Genomic DNA, 16,739 nt, shown 5'->3' with positions numbered 1-16,739 from the left:
TAACAAAAATCTCTGGCCTCCAGTATAATACGCATTTATACCTGTATATACTTTATATACTAGGAAATTAAATTGATTTAAAATAAAAGAATGGATAACAATTAGTTTCCTCTTTTAAGTAGAAATTTTGACTGGATATTCGATTTCCTAATGACAACTCCCAAGAATTAAGTTGACTGAGAAAGAAGACCAACATTAGACTCAGACCAGACTTTTTGTTCTGCCACTATTGTGGTTATATTTACAATTTGACTACATATCGTTAAACTTTACTTGAGCATCATCAATAGTAGACGAATTTATAATTAATGTTAATCTTCATTTGTTAATAGTCAATAATGGCTAATAGAACTGTAAAAGATGCAAAATCTGTTCACGGAACGAATCCTCAATATTTAGTGGAAAAAATAATTCGCTCCAGAATTTATGATTCCAAATATTGGAAAGAGGAATGCTTTGCACTTACAGCAGAACTTCTTGTGGATAAAGCTATGGAGTTACGATTTATAGGTGGTGTTTTTGGAGGTAATATAAAACCTACTCCATTTTTATGCTTAACTCTCAAAATGCTACAAATTCAGCCAGAAAAAGATATTGTTGTTGAATTTATAAAAAATGAAGAATTTAAATACGTGAGAGCGTTAGGAGCCTTTTACATGAGGTTAACTGGATCATCTCTTGACTGTTACAAATATTTAGAGCCATTATATAATGATAACAGAAAATTAAGAAGACAAAACCGCCAATCCCAGTTTGAGATTGTACATATGGATGAATTTATTGATGAACTTTTAAGGGAAGAAAGGGTAAGACTTGATAGATTCATTAGTACGATTTCCATGGCGCTGCCTGACATTGAATTTTGAATTAGGCGAAATAAAACAATTATGAAGAATAAAATTGTTTCCATATCTCGTTTTGTTTTCTAGATGTCTATACTTGAAGTAACAACAAAATGTTAGTTTGAGATTAGCTTTATGGAAAAGATGATGTTTGATACTTCATCTAGAATGAAAATTATATAGCTTTAAATCCACCACAAGTCTTGTAATTTAACAAAGGGATTTTATTAATTTTTACATAATTTACTCTTAATATTCCAATAACATATTATAAGGAACATATTGCTTACTTCAAGTATCAATATCTTGGAATCAAAGCAAGATATAAAAAAAATTATATAATATAAATATAAAAGTTGTTTTAATAATACTCCTAATAAAGTTTATGTTTCAAATTTTTTTTGTGTTTTCAGGTTTGTGACATAATACTACCTAGAATTCAGAAACGTTCTGTTCTGGAAGAAAATAATGAGATAGAAGCAAAAATATCAGCTTTAGAAGATGACTTAGATGATGATATAGATATAGAAGATGAAGAATTATTGAAATATGATTTGGATGAAATACCCAAAGAAGAAAAGAAAGAAAAGAAAAAAGATAAAAAGAGGGATAGAAGTCGTTCAAGAGACAGGCATCACAGTCGAGAAAGAGAAAAGCATAAAAAAGATAAGGATAAGGAGAGGGAAAGGGATAAAGACAAAAGGGGTAAAGACAGAAGTAGAAGAGATAGAGAAAGACGAAAAGAAGAAAAGAAAAGAGATAATGATAGAAAGAGAAGATAAATTTGGTATTACTATATAATTTTTTTTATGATTTCAAATAAAAATAATCAATTTAGAAAATGAACATTTTTAATATAATTTATTCAGTTTTAATGACATTAATTAAAATAAGTCGTCTATATATGTATAATATATATCAATATTTAATTCCTACTTTAACTTTTGCTTAGAATTTTGATAATTTGAAAACAGGTAGATCCAAACTTGATGATGTACGTACGTACAAGTAAATATATGCACGACCATGACGTCTCTGGGTTTGCAACTGTAAGATCTGAGGCAGCCTTATAACGTTAAGTTATACATATATAACATAAAAATGTGATATTTCATTGAAGTCTGATTATTTCATCCAAACAACCTACAGACCCAAGAAATTAGAGAAAAAAAATTTAGGTCTCTTCTGTTTTAAAATAAATTTTTTTTAATAGTTTTTAAAAGAAAGATAAATTTTGACATTTCGACTTTTCTTTAAGTCTTTATCAAAATATGATATTGACACTGACAATTTGCTTATTTATATAGATCAACTTCATCATGAATATCAAAATAAGGATAAAATAAACTTAGAACTTTGCTCCAATTAGAAAAATTAATTTTTCCTTGGTTTCCACATCTCAAATATATTAAATTTATTAGAATTAACAAAATAGAGCTATAAATTTTACTTAAATTATTTAGCTTTTTCGTTCTTATGAATGTGAATCATTTCCTAAAAATTCTCTTTTTTGTGTATTAGATTCCGTTTCAAGAATTTTTGAATCTTAATAATTGAATTTATGTTTTTTTGATATTTCATGGTTCGTTAAATACAGTTCTTTTTTTATCATATTGATGATGTCTTAGTCTATTTTCTAAATACTGAAATGTTTGCCCTATGTAGACAGCGTCACAATTAGTACAAGGCACTTGATATATAATATTAATTTTTTTGTTTTTTGGTGTTTTAGATTTTAATTTAGTGAAATATTTGGATAATGTATTATGTCCTCTATGACTTATACTAATATCATATTTATTGAAATAATTCGATACTTGTTGGGAAAGTCCTTGTACATATGGTAAGGAAAAATGTTTTATGTTTTGATATTTCATTTCTGTTTTGTTTTTAAATTGATTGTAGTATTTGTTTATCCTTTTCTTGAATATGTTATTTATCATTGTTTCTGGACAATTATTTTGTTTCAATGCAGTTTTTTGCTTTTTGAATAGCTAAGCATCTAAATTCAGGATTTGATAGTTGGATAGATCTATCACTCATCTTTTTTGTGACATAGGATGACACGAATTGAAGTTTAAATATCTTGAGGACCAAGTTGGTGTTGTATACCATTCTGTTCTTATGTTAATATTAATTTGATATAATGTGACACCAAGAAAATTGATTCTACTATTTTTTTCAACTTCGGTTGTGAACTGAAGTTTTTCATCATAAGAATTGAATTTTTTTACTTATATTTGATTCTTTGGTACAGCAGTAATGTAATCATCTACATATAGAAAAAAGAATGGAATATTTATATAAAGTTTGCTTAGAACAGTTTCTAATTTTCTAATTATTGTCGCAAAAATCGGTATCGAATTTGTTTTCACAAATTTTGAAAAAAAAACTATCAACACAATGTTGAAAATATGGCCGTAATTGTAGAAAAATATAATCATTTATCTGTCAACATGTATTTTGGATAATACAAATATGTTCGCATAACGGACATACAAAAATGTCTTGTTCTCTTCAGTGGCGTGGCAATCTGAGGAGACGAGTGGGACCGGAGCCCCCCTTCAGAGCCAAGAAATATAATGTTCTAAAAAAATCAAATAAAATATATGGTTTTTGTCTTTTGTAACTCCAAGAAAGTTTCCGAACATTCCGTACAAAATTATATTCGGTGCAAACAAAAATTTTGACTTCAAGGCTGTGTAAGGAAATACTTACTTTTTAGTTAAATAGCTTATTCAAACGGTGTCAAGGCTGATCTTATATATAATTTAGAGCCCAAGAATTATAGAGTAATTTGATTTTTGTAACTATGGCACTCTCTAAGGGGCGCCAAAACTATACCATTTAAAACATTTTTTTAAATTTCACCCCTCAGGTTTTTCTTGGACTTATGTCCTGACCTCGACCTAAGCAAAATTCTGGGCACACCACTTCATTTAGGCCGTTAAAATCTTCATCAATATATCGTGCGCACACAGAGCGCAAGCGCATATAATTTTATTCATCCAAGACACTGTACAATACTAATATTTTTTATCTACTTTTTTTTTTAGTAATAGTTTTGTCATAGATTTAGATGTACTAGTTTTTGATGTCGTATCTTTCAAATGCAAGTTTTTCTACCATAACAACCTTGCTGTTTACGACTATTGGCTTAGATAGATAGGCACAAATAAGCGTGTTATTCAATTCAGAAACGTCTGACGCGCGTTTCGATAACCACGTTATCGTCTTCGAAGATCGGAGGTAAACTGAAACCTGTTAACTTGACCTACTTGTTTATAATAAATGTTTCCACTAATGAACTTCTTGCTAAAAACAATACCACTGGGAAAAACAACTTCAGCAGGAAATTTCACATTCATACCTTAACTAATAAACTATATAGTGAGCAGCAATGAATAGGCTCTTGTTCCATATGTAAATTACTGTAAAATCCCAAAAACGACCCCCCTTTTTACAAATCAAAACAGATGCATTTCAGGTAGGAGGGTTATAATTAGGGGTGGGCAAAATAATCGATTAATCTATATATATTTTTAAAAATAATCGGTAATCGATTAATCGAAAGTAATCAAAATATCGAGGATTGATTCTTTTTCACACATTTGTACTTTTTTGTGGTCCTGTAACCTGTAACTCAATACTCTGTTCTGTAGGTATACTGGATCCAAAACTTGACATCGTCAACTTCTTTTTTTTCTTTGCAGAAAAACCCTGTTTGTGAAATGAATAATAAGGAATAATTCTATTGTTTAGTTTTATTTTGGTGGGAATCAAATCACAATGTTATTTTTCAGCTTTATAGCTGCCGTAATCAAGAAATATTTGTTTCGAGTTTTCGATCTTCGATCTCTTTGGCCCACATTGTATTCAATGTATCACAATTATTGATTATATTAATCAATTACATAAAATTAAGTAAGAGCATACTCCCTTTTAATTAATCGCTTTAACCAAATACAAATATGTACCTACATATTGATAATTAGGTATATAACATTTGAACTTGTTTAGTTAACTAGGTACAAAAATTATTATTCAAAAGCTCTTTACAAATGGCATTTACCTTAAAAAAAATAGAAAATATCATTATTTTCTATTTTTTCTATATTTTGTTGCGGTTTTGTTGTAATAAAAAACTTCTTTAAAACTAAAGTGTTTTATTAAATTGATATAAATAAAAATTGTAGTATAATAATGTGATTATCACAGTTATTTTTAACCTATTACTTCAAGTATTTTAACAAGTTTGTACAATTCAATGTAACCAATTCATATATCTTAATAATGCAGAATATGAAGAAAAATGTTTTATCTCTTATCTTTATTGTACACAGTAAACATCATAACAAGTAGTTTTCGACTCTTTAATAACAATGGAAAAACAAAAGATTTTGTTCTTTAGGGGTTTGAATACCAAATGGTTAGAAAATGAAAACTTTTTTTACGTATCAAAGAGGTGAAAGTCTACATCGACTTTAAATACTTTGGACACGTAAACTATACAAAGTCATATAGACTTGTCGATAAAACAAATGATTTAAAATTGGTTAGAAAAAAATGATTTCATTTTATAAAAATAAACGTAGATTCAAATGTTTCATAACATTTACGGAAGAAAAAATAATATTTTTAAACGTTTTGGGCTTCAAAAGATTTAAAATAGCAGCTATATTATGTGTTGAATCAAGTTAATCAAAAGCGTAACAGTTGTTTTAACTAAAAATACTTAGTCGGTAAGAATATTTATTTTTTCAAAATACACTGCAAATATCTGATCATTAATGCAGCTAAATGTTCTTGATTTTAGGTCTCTTCTGTTTTAAAATTAGTTTCTTTTAGATTTAAAGAAAAGTCGAAACGTCAAATTTTATCTTTCTTCCAAAAATTATTGAAAAAAACTAATTTTAAAACACAAGAGATCTAAAATCAAGAACATTCAGATGAATTAATATATCAAAAGGACTAAGAAATTATAAATTAAAGAAATATCTGAGTTGTGACTAATAAACAGATTGACGAAGTTTTGGAAAACAATTTTAAAGGAAAAGGTGAGTATAGAAATGTTTTGGACACTATTAAAGAGAGCAGAGAGTCAACAAGAGCAAATACTTAAAAATAGATATAGACGGAAGAAAATATTACACAAAAAATTACAGATTTTCACCGAGTAGCCTGTTTCGATTTACAAACGACTCTTCACGCCTTGAAGGCGATATGAATATCGTCGTTTTACTATAAAACACGAATTGCATGCTACCAAGACACCGCTCACAGGCTTTCACAAAAAGAACTGGGGTTGAATCTTTTTTTCTGGCAAAATAGGAGCAACTAGCTAGCAAGAAAAAAGATTTTAGATTTCATACTCATTCACTCAAGCAAGGTAAGTAGCAAAGCTGTAGGTAGGATAGATGAGATCTACAGCTTTTGCATTTAGAATTTTTTCACATAACCTCAAAATTTATTATAACCATCTTTTTGATTTTTTATTTTCCTATTAAAAAATATTTCTCAATTCGGTGAAAAGCTACCTTTTTGTGCACAAAACAAAGTGTAATTTTTTTAAATTATAATATTTATTTTTTCACCATATTTTGACTTAACATCGAAAATAATAAAAATAAAAAATACCTACATCTTTGGTATTTAACTTTTTTTCTATAGAATATAAACAGTTTTTTCCCTTTAAAAAGTCACTCCCTTCCTTCCACTATTTTTTTAGTTTCAATACTTCTCGTCCCTGCCCTATTTTTTATAAATCGGGCTATAAGATTTTTTTGCTGTTATAGTCAGTGAACAAATACGAGGAAACGTATCTGTAGTTTCAAAGATGTCAATATGGCATTCCTTAAAGACCACATATATATCAAAAAAGGATAATAACGACTTACAGAGTGCAATTATCAATAACTCTATACTAACGGTACAGGAAAATTTTTATTGCCATTTAAAGATTGGAGTTGATGATGAACATTGAAAATTTTTATTCTTCTATTTTATTTAGTTGTCGAATATCCAGATTTACATACGTGACAAAGATTTTTCTAGTTTCCAATAGTTATGATATTGATTTTTAAGTAGATTCCTCTAATTAAAAAATTGCTGAATGGTGACGATCTACAACATTCTTTGTCTTCGATCTTTTATGTCTATAATCAGTTAGGTATAATGCAAACAGAAACAATTTTGAATATCTATTTGCTTGATGTTTATAATAAATGTTAATTTTAAAACGCCATTCTTTGCGTATTATGAATTTGGTTCTAGAAATATTGACAATATATTTTAATAAGCTGCAGAAGCTTCAATGACAAAGGAGCACACAGTTGGTTTTTTAATTTGAATTGTCAACATTTTGCCTTTAATAAAGTTTCATTATATTATATATTTTTTACATAACTATTTATAGATATATACAATTGAAAAAACTTTCAGATATTTACATTAATGTACCTTGTTTATAAATACCCTTTTTTTCAAATAATTATATAGCTATTTATATTTTGTGAGATTTTTCTAGCATCCAATCAATAAAAATTTCAATACCAAAATTAATTTTTCTTGAATACTAATGAATTTGTTGTTGTTGATACATGATTATTACAATACATAAATAAGTAATACTATTATCTTCATTTTATGTCAAGAGTTGACATTTCATTAGTTATTCATTTTCCCTTATTTTTAAAAATTCTCAAGAAAGGATTGAAAAGTTTAATAAACTTAAATATTCAAGTTCACTACATAAAAAATATTAGAGATCTTGAGTATTTACAATGTATGATATGATATACATTATAATTTGGAGTGCTATATGCATGGGTACCAGTACAGATATAAAAAATAGAGACATTCTACTTTGGAAAAATTAGGTGAAAGTTTTGCATGAACCTTTATTGGTGTTTCCTAAAAATCCTAGTCACAACGGTTTATTGCAAATCTCCCGTTAGCTTACTTTAAAGAAACGATGGTAACAAAAATTTTAACTTAGAAAATTGCATAAAAAACAAGTATTACTTTTAAGACGCGAAAATAAAATAGTTTTCATTTCTGCGTTGTTTGGATTTACGAAAATTAAATAAAAATATTAAGTGAGCACATCCGATCACAATATCACTTAATCCTGATATTGTATTTTTGTGCCGTAGAGTGTAATAAACAGAGTTCCTGTCCAACATATACTGAAATTACTTGACGTAATTTTATCTATTTTTATTTATTCAAAAATTCCATCTAAGAGAGTTATAGGCCTTTGGATATGTCGCTGTTAAATCATTTTTTGAAGAATATCTTGAAAATTGCTTAAAAAAAATTTGGTACATTGTATAAACCTGGTCTAAATTGTTAATCATAAGCCCGCCATTTTACTACTGTCACAAGAGTTGAAGTTGGGAGGAGCAACAAGTAAATTAAATAAGCATTGTGAAGATTAATTAATTATACTGAATGCCAAAGATAAAGAAATAGATATTTCCTATAAAATGGATGACAGTAACAAATAGTATACATTTTTTTGTTTGGAAAACTTTCTGTCTCTCTGATACCACTCAAAAAACTTTACTACATTTTTCTATTACCCTTTTCATGTTAAAGGCTTTTGAAGGCAATAAAAAATGTGGGTGTATTGTCCTCAATTCATCACTGTACAATATACCAAACTTGAACATTGTAGGTGGTATTATTTTTTTTAATATGCTTCATAAATAGTAGCTCTTTTAGGAGAAACTAGGTTAGATGGATATAAATATCTGTAATTTGCATTTGTTAGATCAGTTTCTGGACACCTTGATTATACGTTGAATTGTCTGATTGTAGGTTATGAATGTAATATAAAAGAATGTTTATATTTCCATACAATTTTCTCAGTTAGAAATTTGGTAGCTATGATTTTTAAGAAATGTAACCGTTAACAAGATATTTGCAAATATCGTGTCTTGTAAGCTTTTATCTAATCTGAGTGACATTTTTAACGAGACAATGGGGTCAGAAGAAATATTTATTAAAAATCTAGCTGCACGATTTATATATTAATTTTAAATTCTTCTTCCTGCTAAACAAAAATCAACAACACATGTTACAGTGCCAGTACTAATGAGATTCGTTACAACCATAACATTTTGTTGGATATAGTCAGTAGACATCATCATAAATCAAGTCAATAGAATTGTTAGAAGCTCGAATTTTTTTAATCAAATTCAAATTCAGTTTGCTTTTACTTGCAAATTTGCTTGAGCAACTCATATACCAGCTTTTCCCTAATTATTCCAAAGTTCAGTCAATATTTTAACTTTTTCTGTGAATTATACTACAGTTTGATTTTACAAAGATATCTTCAATGCCATAGATAATAAGAATTTGACTAAAGCTAGCTTATCACACATATCTGATGCAGGGTTTGTAAAATATTATTTTTCAAATATTAATATATAAATATGAGAGTTCAACAAATAAAATAATTTACTAGTGACAAACCTTGTGTTTTTTTGTTTTTAAAATGTAGGTGCATTTAAATGGAAAAACTTTTCTTCTCTTTTCTTAATCCAATTTAGAAGTCTACCTACCAAAACAATGGCAGTAGAAGTATCTACAAGTGGTTCAAAAACAACAAATAGTTCGAAACCCTTAGTATCCCATGCAAGAATAGCTTCGTTTGAATTTCTCTCAAATAAGAGTTTAAGGGGTTTAGAAGTACTGTGCAACCTATGATGTGTCCTTTTATAAATTTCTGTTAAATCAGATTTTGTTTGAGTGTAAGGAGGACTTATGTTTGGTTGGTAAAATTGAGCAGTAGATTTACATTTATATAAATAATGACGTATTTCTGTGAACCCAGCACTCGCACAACTCTCTAGTGGTGCTGCTAATGATTCATTAATAGCTTCTAAGCAATTGCTCCGTCTCAGTTTTTCCACTATCTTTTGTTTAGCTTCACTGAGAGTGAAAAATACATCTTTTTCAACTGTTAGAAGCAGCAAACAAGCTTGACAGTCCTCAGATAAATAAGAAACATGACCATAGAGAAATCCGCTAGCGTCGAACTTCGGCAGACAGAGTGGAGTCCAACTTTCAGAATTTTTAAGGCTCTCAGAAGCTTGAACTAAATTGAAGATCAGATGTAAGTCAGCAGGATGGAGGCAATATTTCTTCATACGAACCAGTGTGATGAGCTTATTATTGGCTAATAGTATAGCAAACACCAAATTCTAAAACACAGACAATAATAATTTTTATAATATTTAAACTTACACATGCATTTTATATTTCTAAATATGAAAATTCTACTAGCTTTAATAATATCTTTTTGAGACGCTTCTTGTGTTTTATCAATGTTTGGAAAGAGTTTCTGGTTATCCAAAACCACCGAAAATTTTGATTAATTAGGGAAAAGGGAAATGTACATTGAATTCACAATGACCATGTCGTTTTGGTAAATGTGAGCATTTTTGTAAAACAATGGAACAAAAAGAAAAAATTAAAAACCAATTAGAACAAATTGTAACACAAAAACACAAAAACACAAAAATAATATTCATTTGAACCAGCATCAGTATGAAAAAATATTATTGGAAGTAAAGGCAGCAAAATTAAAAGAAAAGAATAAAAGTGATGTAGATTATCGACGGCTGAAAAGATACGATATAATAATGGTAGGACAAGAAGAAAAATTAAGTCCATTTAAAGAAGGGGGTAGCATAAAATATTTTGCAAAAATTGAAGAAACTCGTGGGATTATACACGATGCTCATTTGGCAACTACCATGGTGTCCGAAAACAGATTAGTGACAGAAATAAATAACAAATACAACAACATTACTACTGAAGCAGTTATGTTGTATTTATCTTTATGTAAAGCATGTTAAAAAAAGGCAAAGGGCAAGAAAAAAGGAATTGTGATCAAACCAATTTTGACGAGCGAAATGAATTTTAGGTGTCAAGTGGATCTTATAGATTTACAGACACAACCAGATAATAAATTTAAATTTATTTTAAATTATCCAAATCATTTAACTAAATTTGTTGCAATTAAAATTATCCAAGAATTAGCAAATATGTGGGATGATGTGAAAATAATACACGGGAAGCCTCGTCATTCCCAAAGCCAGGTCTCGATAGAGCAAGCGAATCAAGATGTTCAAAATATGCTTACAACCTGGCTAGGACGAAAATTGTATTTAGGAATGTTGGTATCGTAAGCGACGACATATTATATAATATGCAAAGAAAAGTATGTTTTGTATGTCATTTACAATTTTTTATTAAAATAATTTTTCGTTATTAAAGCCTTTTGTATTATATTTATTTAAATAAATATTTTTTACTGCAACATTATTAATCTATTTGTATTCCAACTTTTCTCAAAACATTTATTTACCAAAACGTAAAAGCAGAGTATACATTTGGGGAAATGTACATATACATTATATTCAGTTCATATATACCTTACTTTTTAATCTAACAATACTAAAGTTAACATAATAATTATTACCTTATTTTAAATCACTAAATTACAATGTTTACTTGAAGTACTTTTAATTTCCAGATTTGTAGTATTATTATCACTAAATATAACAGAATGTGAACAAACCTTTATTTTACTACAGGCTCCTACAATAGCTGAACTAATAGTATCTCTAATAGATGCGTTGAGAGGTAGGCATTGAACAGCTCCCAACATAACAGAAGATTCATTTTCTGAGAAAGTTAGAAGGTGATCTATAAGTCTTTCGACACCTGCAAGTAGTCTTCTAAGATCATAGTTTTGCCTTTGTTCATAAATTTTGTTCAGCCTTGCTAGAGTTAAAATACTTGTAATTTGATTAAAAGCGTAACTGAAATATATTGAAAAATATAATTACATATAGCAAATAAATATTATATTAAAAGAATGAATATGTAATAAGAAGCAATATCGTTTCTTGAAAATTCTTGATGAATAACAAGAACAACTTCAACAACAGCAAGAAGAAAAATTGCTTTATGAGAAAAGCAATGTCAATTTCTTAGAAAACAATTATGATCATCATATAGATACAGAGGAATGTGGTGATGAAGGAATTGAGTCAAACAAGAAAAGGATAAAAGACAGCCAAAAATGCTAAAACATCTTTACATACATGGAACGTACTTATAACTAATGATTTCATTGACTTCAAGAGGTTAATGGAAGAAACTAGATAAACTGGCCCCAATATGAGATTTATTCGAGATTTTTGTAGAGATGCCAAGCCTGTTACTCATCAGGGAAAAATTGGTACAATTGATGAAATATTAGTGCGTTTCCATGAACGCTGCAACTTTTGTCAGTATATAGAAAGTAAGGTCGTCAAATACGGGATGAAAATATTCTTGTTAAATGATAGTTGTATTTGCTTTATTGTGAAAATGAAAATTTACGGTGCTAACCAAGCGAATTGTCCATATTTTGTATATAATAGTTCAGTAAATGTTGTTAAAACATTTGTACGAGCCCTTTTCTAATTCTGAACAGAATTTTACTTGCGACAATTGGTTCACTTCAGTGCTTTTGGCTGAAGTACCCAAAAAACAAAAACATTCTTTAGTTGGAACTTTTATGTACCCAAGAAAAATAAGAATGTCTTCCTTGAAAACTGGGCAAATCGATAAACCTGAAACAATTACATATTACAACTCGATTAAGTCAGGTGTTGATACTGTTAATCAGCAAAAAAGTCTCTTTCCGGTATCAAGTATGATTTGTAGATGGAGTATATTGTTTTCCATACTTGATATTGCATGTATAAATGGACATATTATATTTCAGTCATATGTCTTGGATGTGGTTAAACCAAGGCTTACATATTTTTAAGAATTAGTTAGTACACTGCTTAAACCTCACATGGCAAAGTGTTTGACAGTTCCAAATTTGCTTTTTTGATTGAACTGTGAATAAAAAATATCTTAATATTTCTCCACTAAACACTAAAGTAACCAATAAAGAGCTCATCCTGAAGACATAACAAAATTTGCTTATTGAGAAAAAAAAATAGGAAAATATGTATGAAATATGTAGTCAGTGAAAAAATCGGAATGTTGGCATGACAGCTTTATTTACATTACATACTAATGACAATAACATCAAGAATTGACATTTTTTTTTGATTATAGCATTATTTTGAATAATAAATATATGTATTTTGTTTTCAATTGACAAACTTACATTAGTATTTATAAAAAGAGAATTTTGTTTACAAATAGGCATGTGAGCAGAAAGCTAAAGTGTATCAGTGTTAAGAAATGGGCAATCTTTAATTCATGAATTTCAAAATAAACATTATATGGTTAAAAGTATTTCATATATACTATCCTTCCTTTGAATATTGTATGTTTGGTAGGATTAACTAGATGCTGGAAAAAGAGGTCTCGGCACATTTATATTATTCAACACCAAGCCTCTGTATGAAACAGTTTTTTAAATAATTATTATATCTAATAAGTTTGTTAAAGCAATATTTTTGGATTATTTGATAATTCTAACAAAAAACAAAGTATTCGGCATACTACCATTAATCTAAATGTAGATACTCACTTCAATTGATATCTTAGTTGACTATCACTTTCTTTTGTTTTAGACACTGCAACTAATATTAATGGTTTTTTAACTAAAAACACAAAATGTGTATCTCCTGCATGCATACTCTGAATGCAATCATCTGAGGATTGAATAAAACTAACTAAAGTTTGCATAACTCCAAAAAGCCACGCCAATTTATCTTCATTGCCATACCTAAAAAATGGATTGTTTCACAAATAATAGGAAGTGTAAAACATGTTGAGAATATTCATCAAATTGGTTTAAAAAAATCTGTCAACTACCAGAACTTAATAAAAATTGTTTGTAATTATTCAAGACTAAGCGCTCTAATTATAAGAAACTTACCTAGAGTAAATTGGTTTTCCTGCCATACTTAGAATAAATACATGTTTCAGCTTACTAGTCCATTCTTTATTCAAGTGGAAGTCGTCCTCAGTTGGTGGAACTTCATTATCATTATTACTATAATCAAAATTTTCGTTATTTGGGATCTCATTACATTCTTCTTGAGTGACATAACTGATACTTTTTATCTCCTCAAGACTAGAGCTCATTTGATCAAGATTATCTAAAATATCTGTGGTCATTAAGACACTTTCGGGCGCCGCCCCTGGTTCTATTTCTAAATTGGACATATTGATAATTGATATATGTTGCTAGTTGCCGGTTTACAAATAATTTTTCCTAATATTTTGAACGAAATGATGGACTTTTACATTATTTAACTTTTTATGTTTTTCTACTTTTAACCTTAATTTTCTTTGACACGTGTCACTCGCTTCTTCTTTCTATGGAATTATATGGTCGATGGTATTTCCATAGAGTATCTACTATTTTTGCAATAGTTACCCACAGACATTTAATGTCTTTGCTTAATAATAATTTAGTAGTATACTGCCTTAATTCCGTTTTTATTGTTCTTTTTAAATTAGACTGCAAATAGATACATACAAACAAGAACTCACATTAGGAGCATTTAAAAGTCATTTCGAGTAACGTGATTTGAGACGTTGGCCATATTGTCGAGAGGGACGAACAAAGACTTTAATTCATTTGTGTATGGAAAATTGTTTTGATTGATGAACTTTTTTGATTGAAATGAATATCTTTGGCCAAAAGACGAAAATTAAAATTATCAAAATTTTAATTTAAATAACACGATACTTATCCCCCTATACAATATATGGTTGTGACGTCTAACTAAAATGTCTTATTGAATATATTTCACATATGCACGTTTCTGACCTGCAGAGGCCAGTTCCGATGAACCTTCCACTCTATAAAAAGTTCTCATCCGACGCAAAAGTATACCCAACGAATCTCCCTTTTTTTTCTTATAAAACGTTAAAATTACATCTTGAAGTGTTCTTATTCAAATTTAATTAATATAATTATGCTCAACGACATACCCACAATACCAAATATTAAGGAAACCTGCAAAATAAATATGCACTAATAATTTATAATTCCCACAATCTAAACTTATAGTTCAGGTAACATTTCCACAATGTTGAATTAGTATTGAGGGAATAACGGTTGAGATTTAAAGTAAAAATATCTTTTCATGAAACACCAAAACGAACCAACTTTAATATATTTTCCGAGATTTCGAAAACTAATGTATTCATCGTCTAGAACTGTAATTATGGTCAAATACAATATAAAAATAATAAAACTTCTACTTACAATATTTTTATCTATATTTCTTACATTATATTTATATATATATATATATATATATATATATATATATATACATATATTTATATACATAAAAAAATTTATACTGGACTTAAAGTACAAAACATATAGAATGTGCAGACATGGCGTTGTCTATTATTTACCCAGACAAACTACTGGGTTGCCAGGTGTAAACAGGTATGTCCATGCAAGATACTTTCACTTGATGGGATAATAGAAAAAAAAGTTATATCAGCATAAGCCGTGTGTATTGCGAAATTCAGTCCCTATAGAGGTTCGCGAATTTTAAAGATTTAAATTTCTAAGCGTGTGAAAATCAGTGATAAAGATATTTGAGGTAAGTATACAATGTAATAATAAAGGATCGAACATTGTAGTCGTGTCTGAATATAGGAAAGTGCGCATGCTCGGTACGTGAACTATGGAGAGCGGGTAATTACGCAAAATTCCGGTTACGCGTATGCGGTTTATTTGAAATGGGTAGTGATTATTGTTGTGATAGCAATATTGATTCTGGTTAGTATAGGTATTTTCTTTAATATTTGATTGGTTAGATTATGAATGACGTTAAATTTTTATAGGTTAGATAAGGATAAGTTTTAATGAATGATGATTAATATTGATTGGTAAATTTATAGATAACATTAAATTTTATAGGTTAGGTCGTTTTAATTGAAGTTGAAATTTATAGGTTAGGTGAGGTTAGTTGATTGTTAAAATGGCGTTTTTTTATAGTTTTCTTCGGTTGTCAAAACTTTCGCAGATTCATAATTCATATTGTGTCCTTCGTGATATAGATGAGTCGCTAATGAACATCTATCAGAATATAATCTGCTATCACCCTTGTGAGAAGTTACCCGATTGATCAGTGACCTTTTCGACTGACCAATGTACTTTTTGTCACAATTTAAACAAGGTATTTCTTATACTATGTAAGGCAATTTATTGATTGGTGTTTTATATTTTACTTTAGTAAAAATAGATTGAATATTAAGTGTTTGACTGTACGCTATTTGTATGTATGGTAAAGGTGTATAAATATTTGGAAAAGAAATGTTAGAAATGACGTTTGAAAATGATGATTCAATGTTCGTGTCAATGTCAAATAAACAATTGGATCAGACTCTATTTTTTATCTGTTTGAATAAATTAATTTTAGTGTTACGGGGGTGATATGAATGATATGAATTGATATATCTTCCAGAACTTATTGGTTTCCTATACCAGACAATTAAAATTTTATTATTTTCGTTTCTTATAAATTTGATATAAAGAAAAGGTAACGATTTTTCAGTATTCTCCTTTTCTATAATAAATTGTTTATAGGGATGGAAACTATTGAAGTAAAATAAATAAATTATCATATGGAAGCGATTAAATTATATCATCTACATACTTTTTAATAAAGAATAATTTGAATGGTAAAACAGATATTACAAAGTCCAAGGTATAATCGATTCAAATTTTTATCATTCACAGAACAAGAAATAAAAAACCTCAGCCAAATTTACCATAATTTGAATAATTAGTTTATTTCAATCTACCTGGTATAATATGGTTTTATTGAAATTTCGAGGTAAATACATTGATTCTAATACTATGTTTTTACTAAAGATATGTTTTTATCTATTGTACAA

At 28.5% G+C, this 16,739-nt stretch overlaps 2 protein-coding genes across 2 annotated transcripts; one reads left to right on the top strand and one right to left on the bottom strand.

Moving 5' to 3' along the window:
• The first annotated feature begins 16 nt into the window (after positions 1-16).
• On the top strand, positions 17-1,956 carry LOC130902257 (pre-mRNA-splicing factor 38). Its single transcript, XM_057814239.1, has 2 exons — positions 17-806; positions 1,256-1,956. Exons 1-2 carry the CDS (start codon positions 339-341, stop codon positions 1,622-1,624), a joined length of 837 nt encoding a protein of 278 aa, XP_057670222.1. The 5' UTR covers positions 17-338; the 3' UTR covers positions 1,625-1,956.
• Positions 1,957-4,991: 3,035 nt separating this feature from the next.
• Positions 4,992-14,180, bottom strand: LOC130902256 (vacuolar fusion protein MON1 homolog A). The gene is made up of 4 exons (XM_057814238.1): positions 13,747-14,180; positions 13,396-13,593; positions 11,434-11,677; positions 4,992-10,051 (listed from the first exon to the last, which is right to left on the bottom strand). The coding sequence occupies exons 1-4, from the start codon at positions 14,034-14,036 to the stop codon at positions 9,338-9,340; spliced, it is 1,446 nt and encodes a 481-aa protein (XP_057670221.1). The 5' UTR covers positions 14,037-14,180; the 3' UTR covers positions 4,992-9,337.
• Between the last annotated feature and the right edge of the window lie 2,559 nt (positions 14,181-16,739).

Source organism: Diorhabda carinulata, chromosome X, assembly GCF_026250575.1.
Source record: "Diorhabda carinulata isolate Delta chromosome X, icDioCari1.1, whole genome shotgun sequence".
In the NCBI taxonomy this organism is placed as follows: domain Eukaryota; kingdom Metazoa; phylum Arthropoda; class Insecta; order Coleoptera; family Chrysomelidae; genus Diorhabda; species Diorhabda carinulata.
Note: the sequence above shows the minus strand (reverse complement) of the source record. Positions and strands in the feature narration are given on the sequence as shown.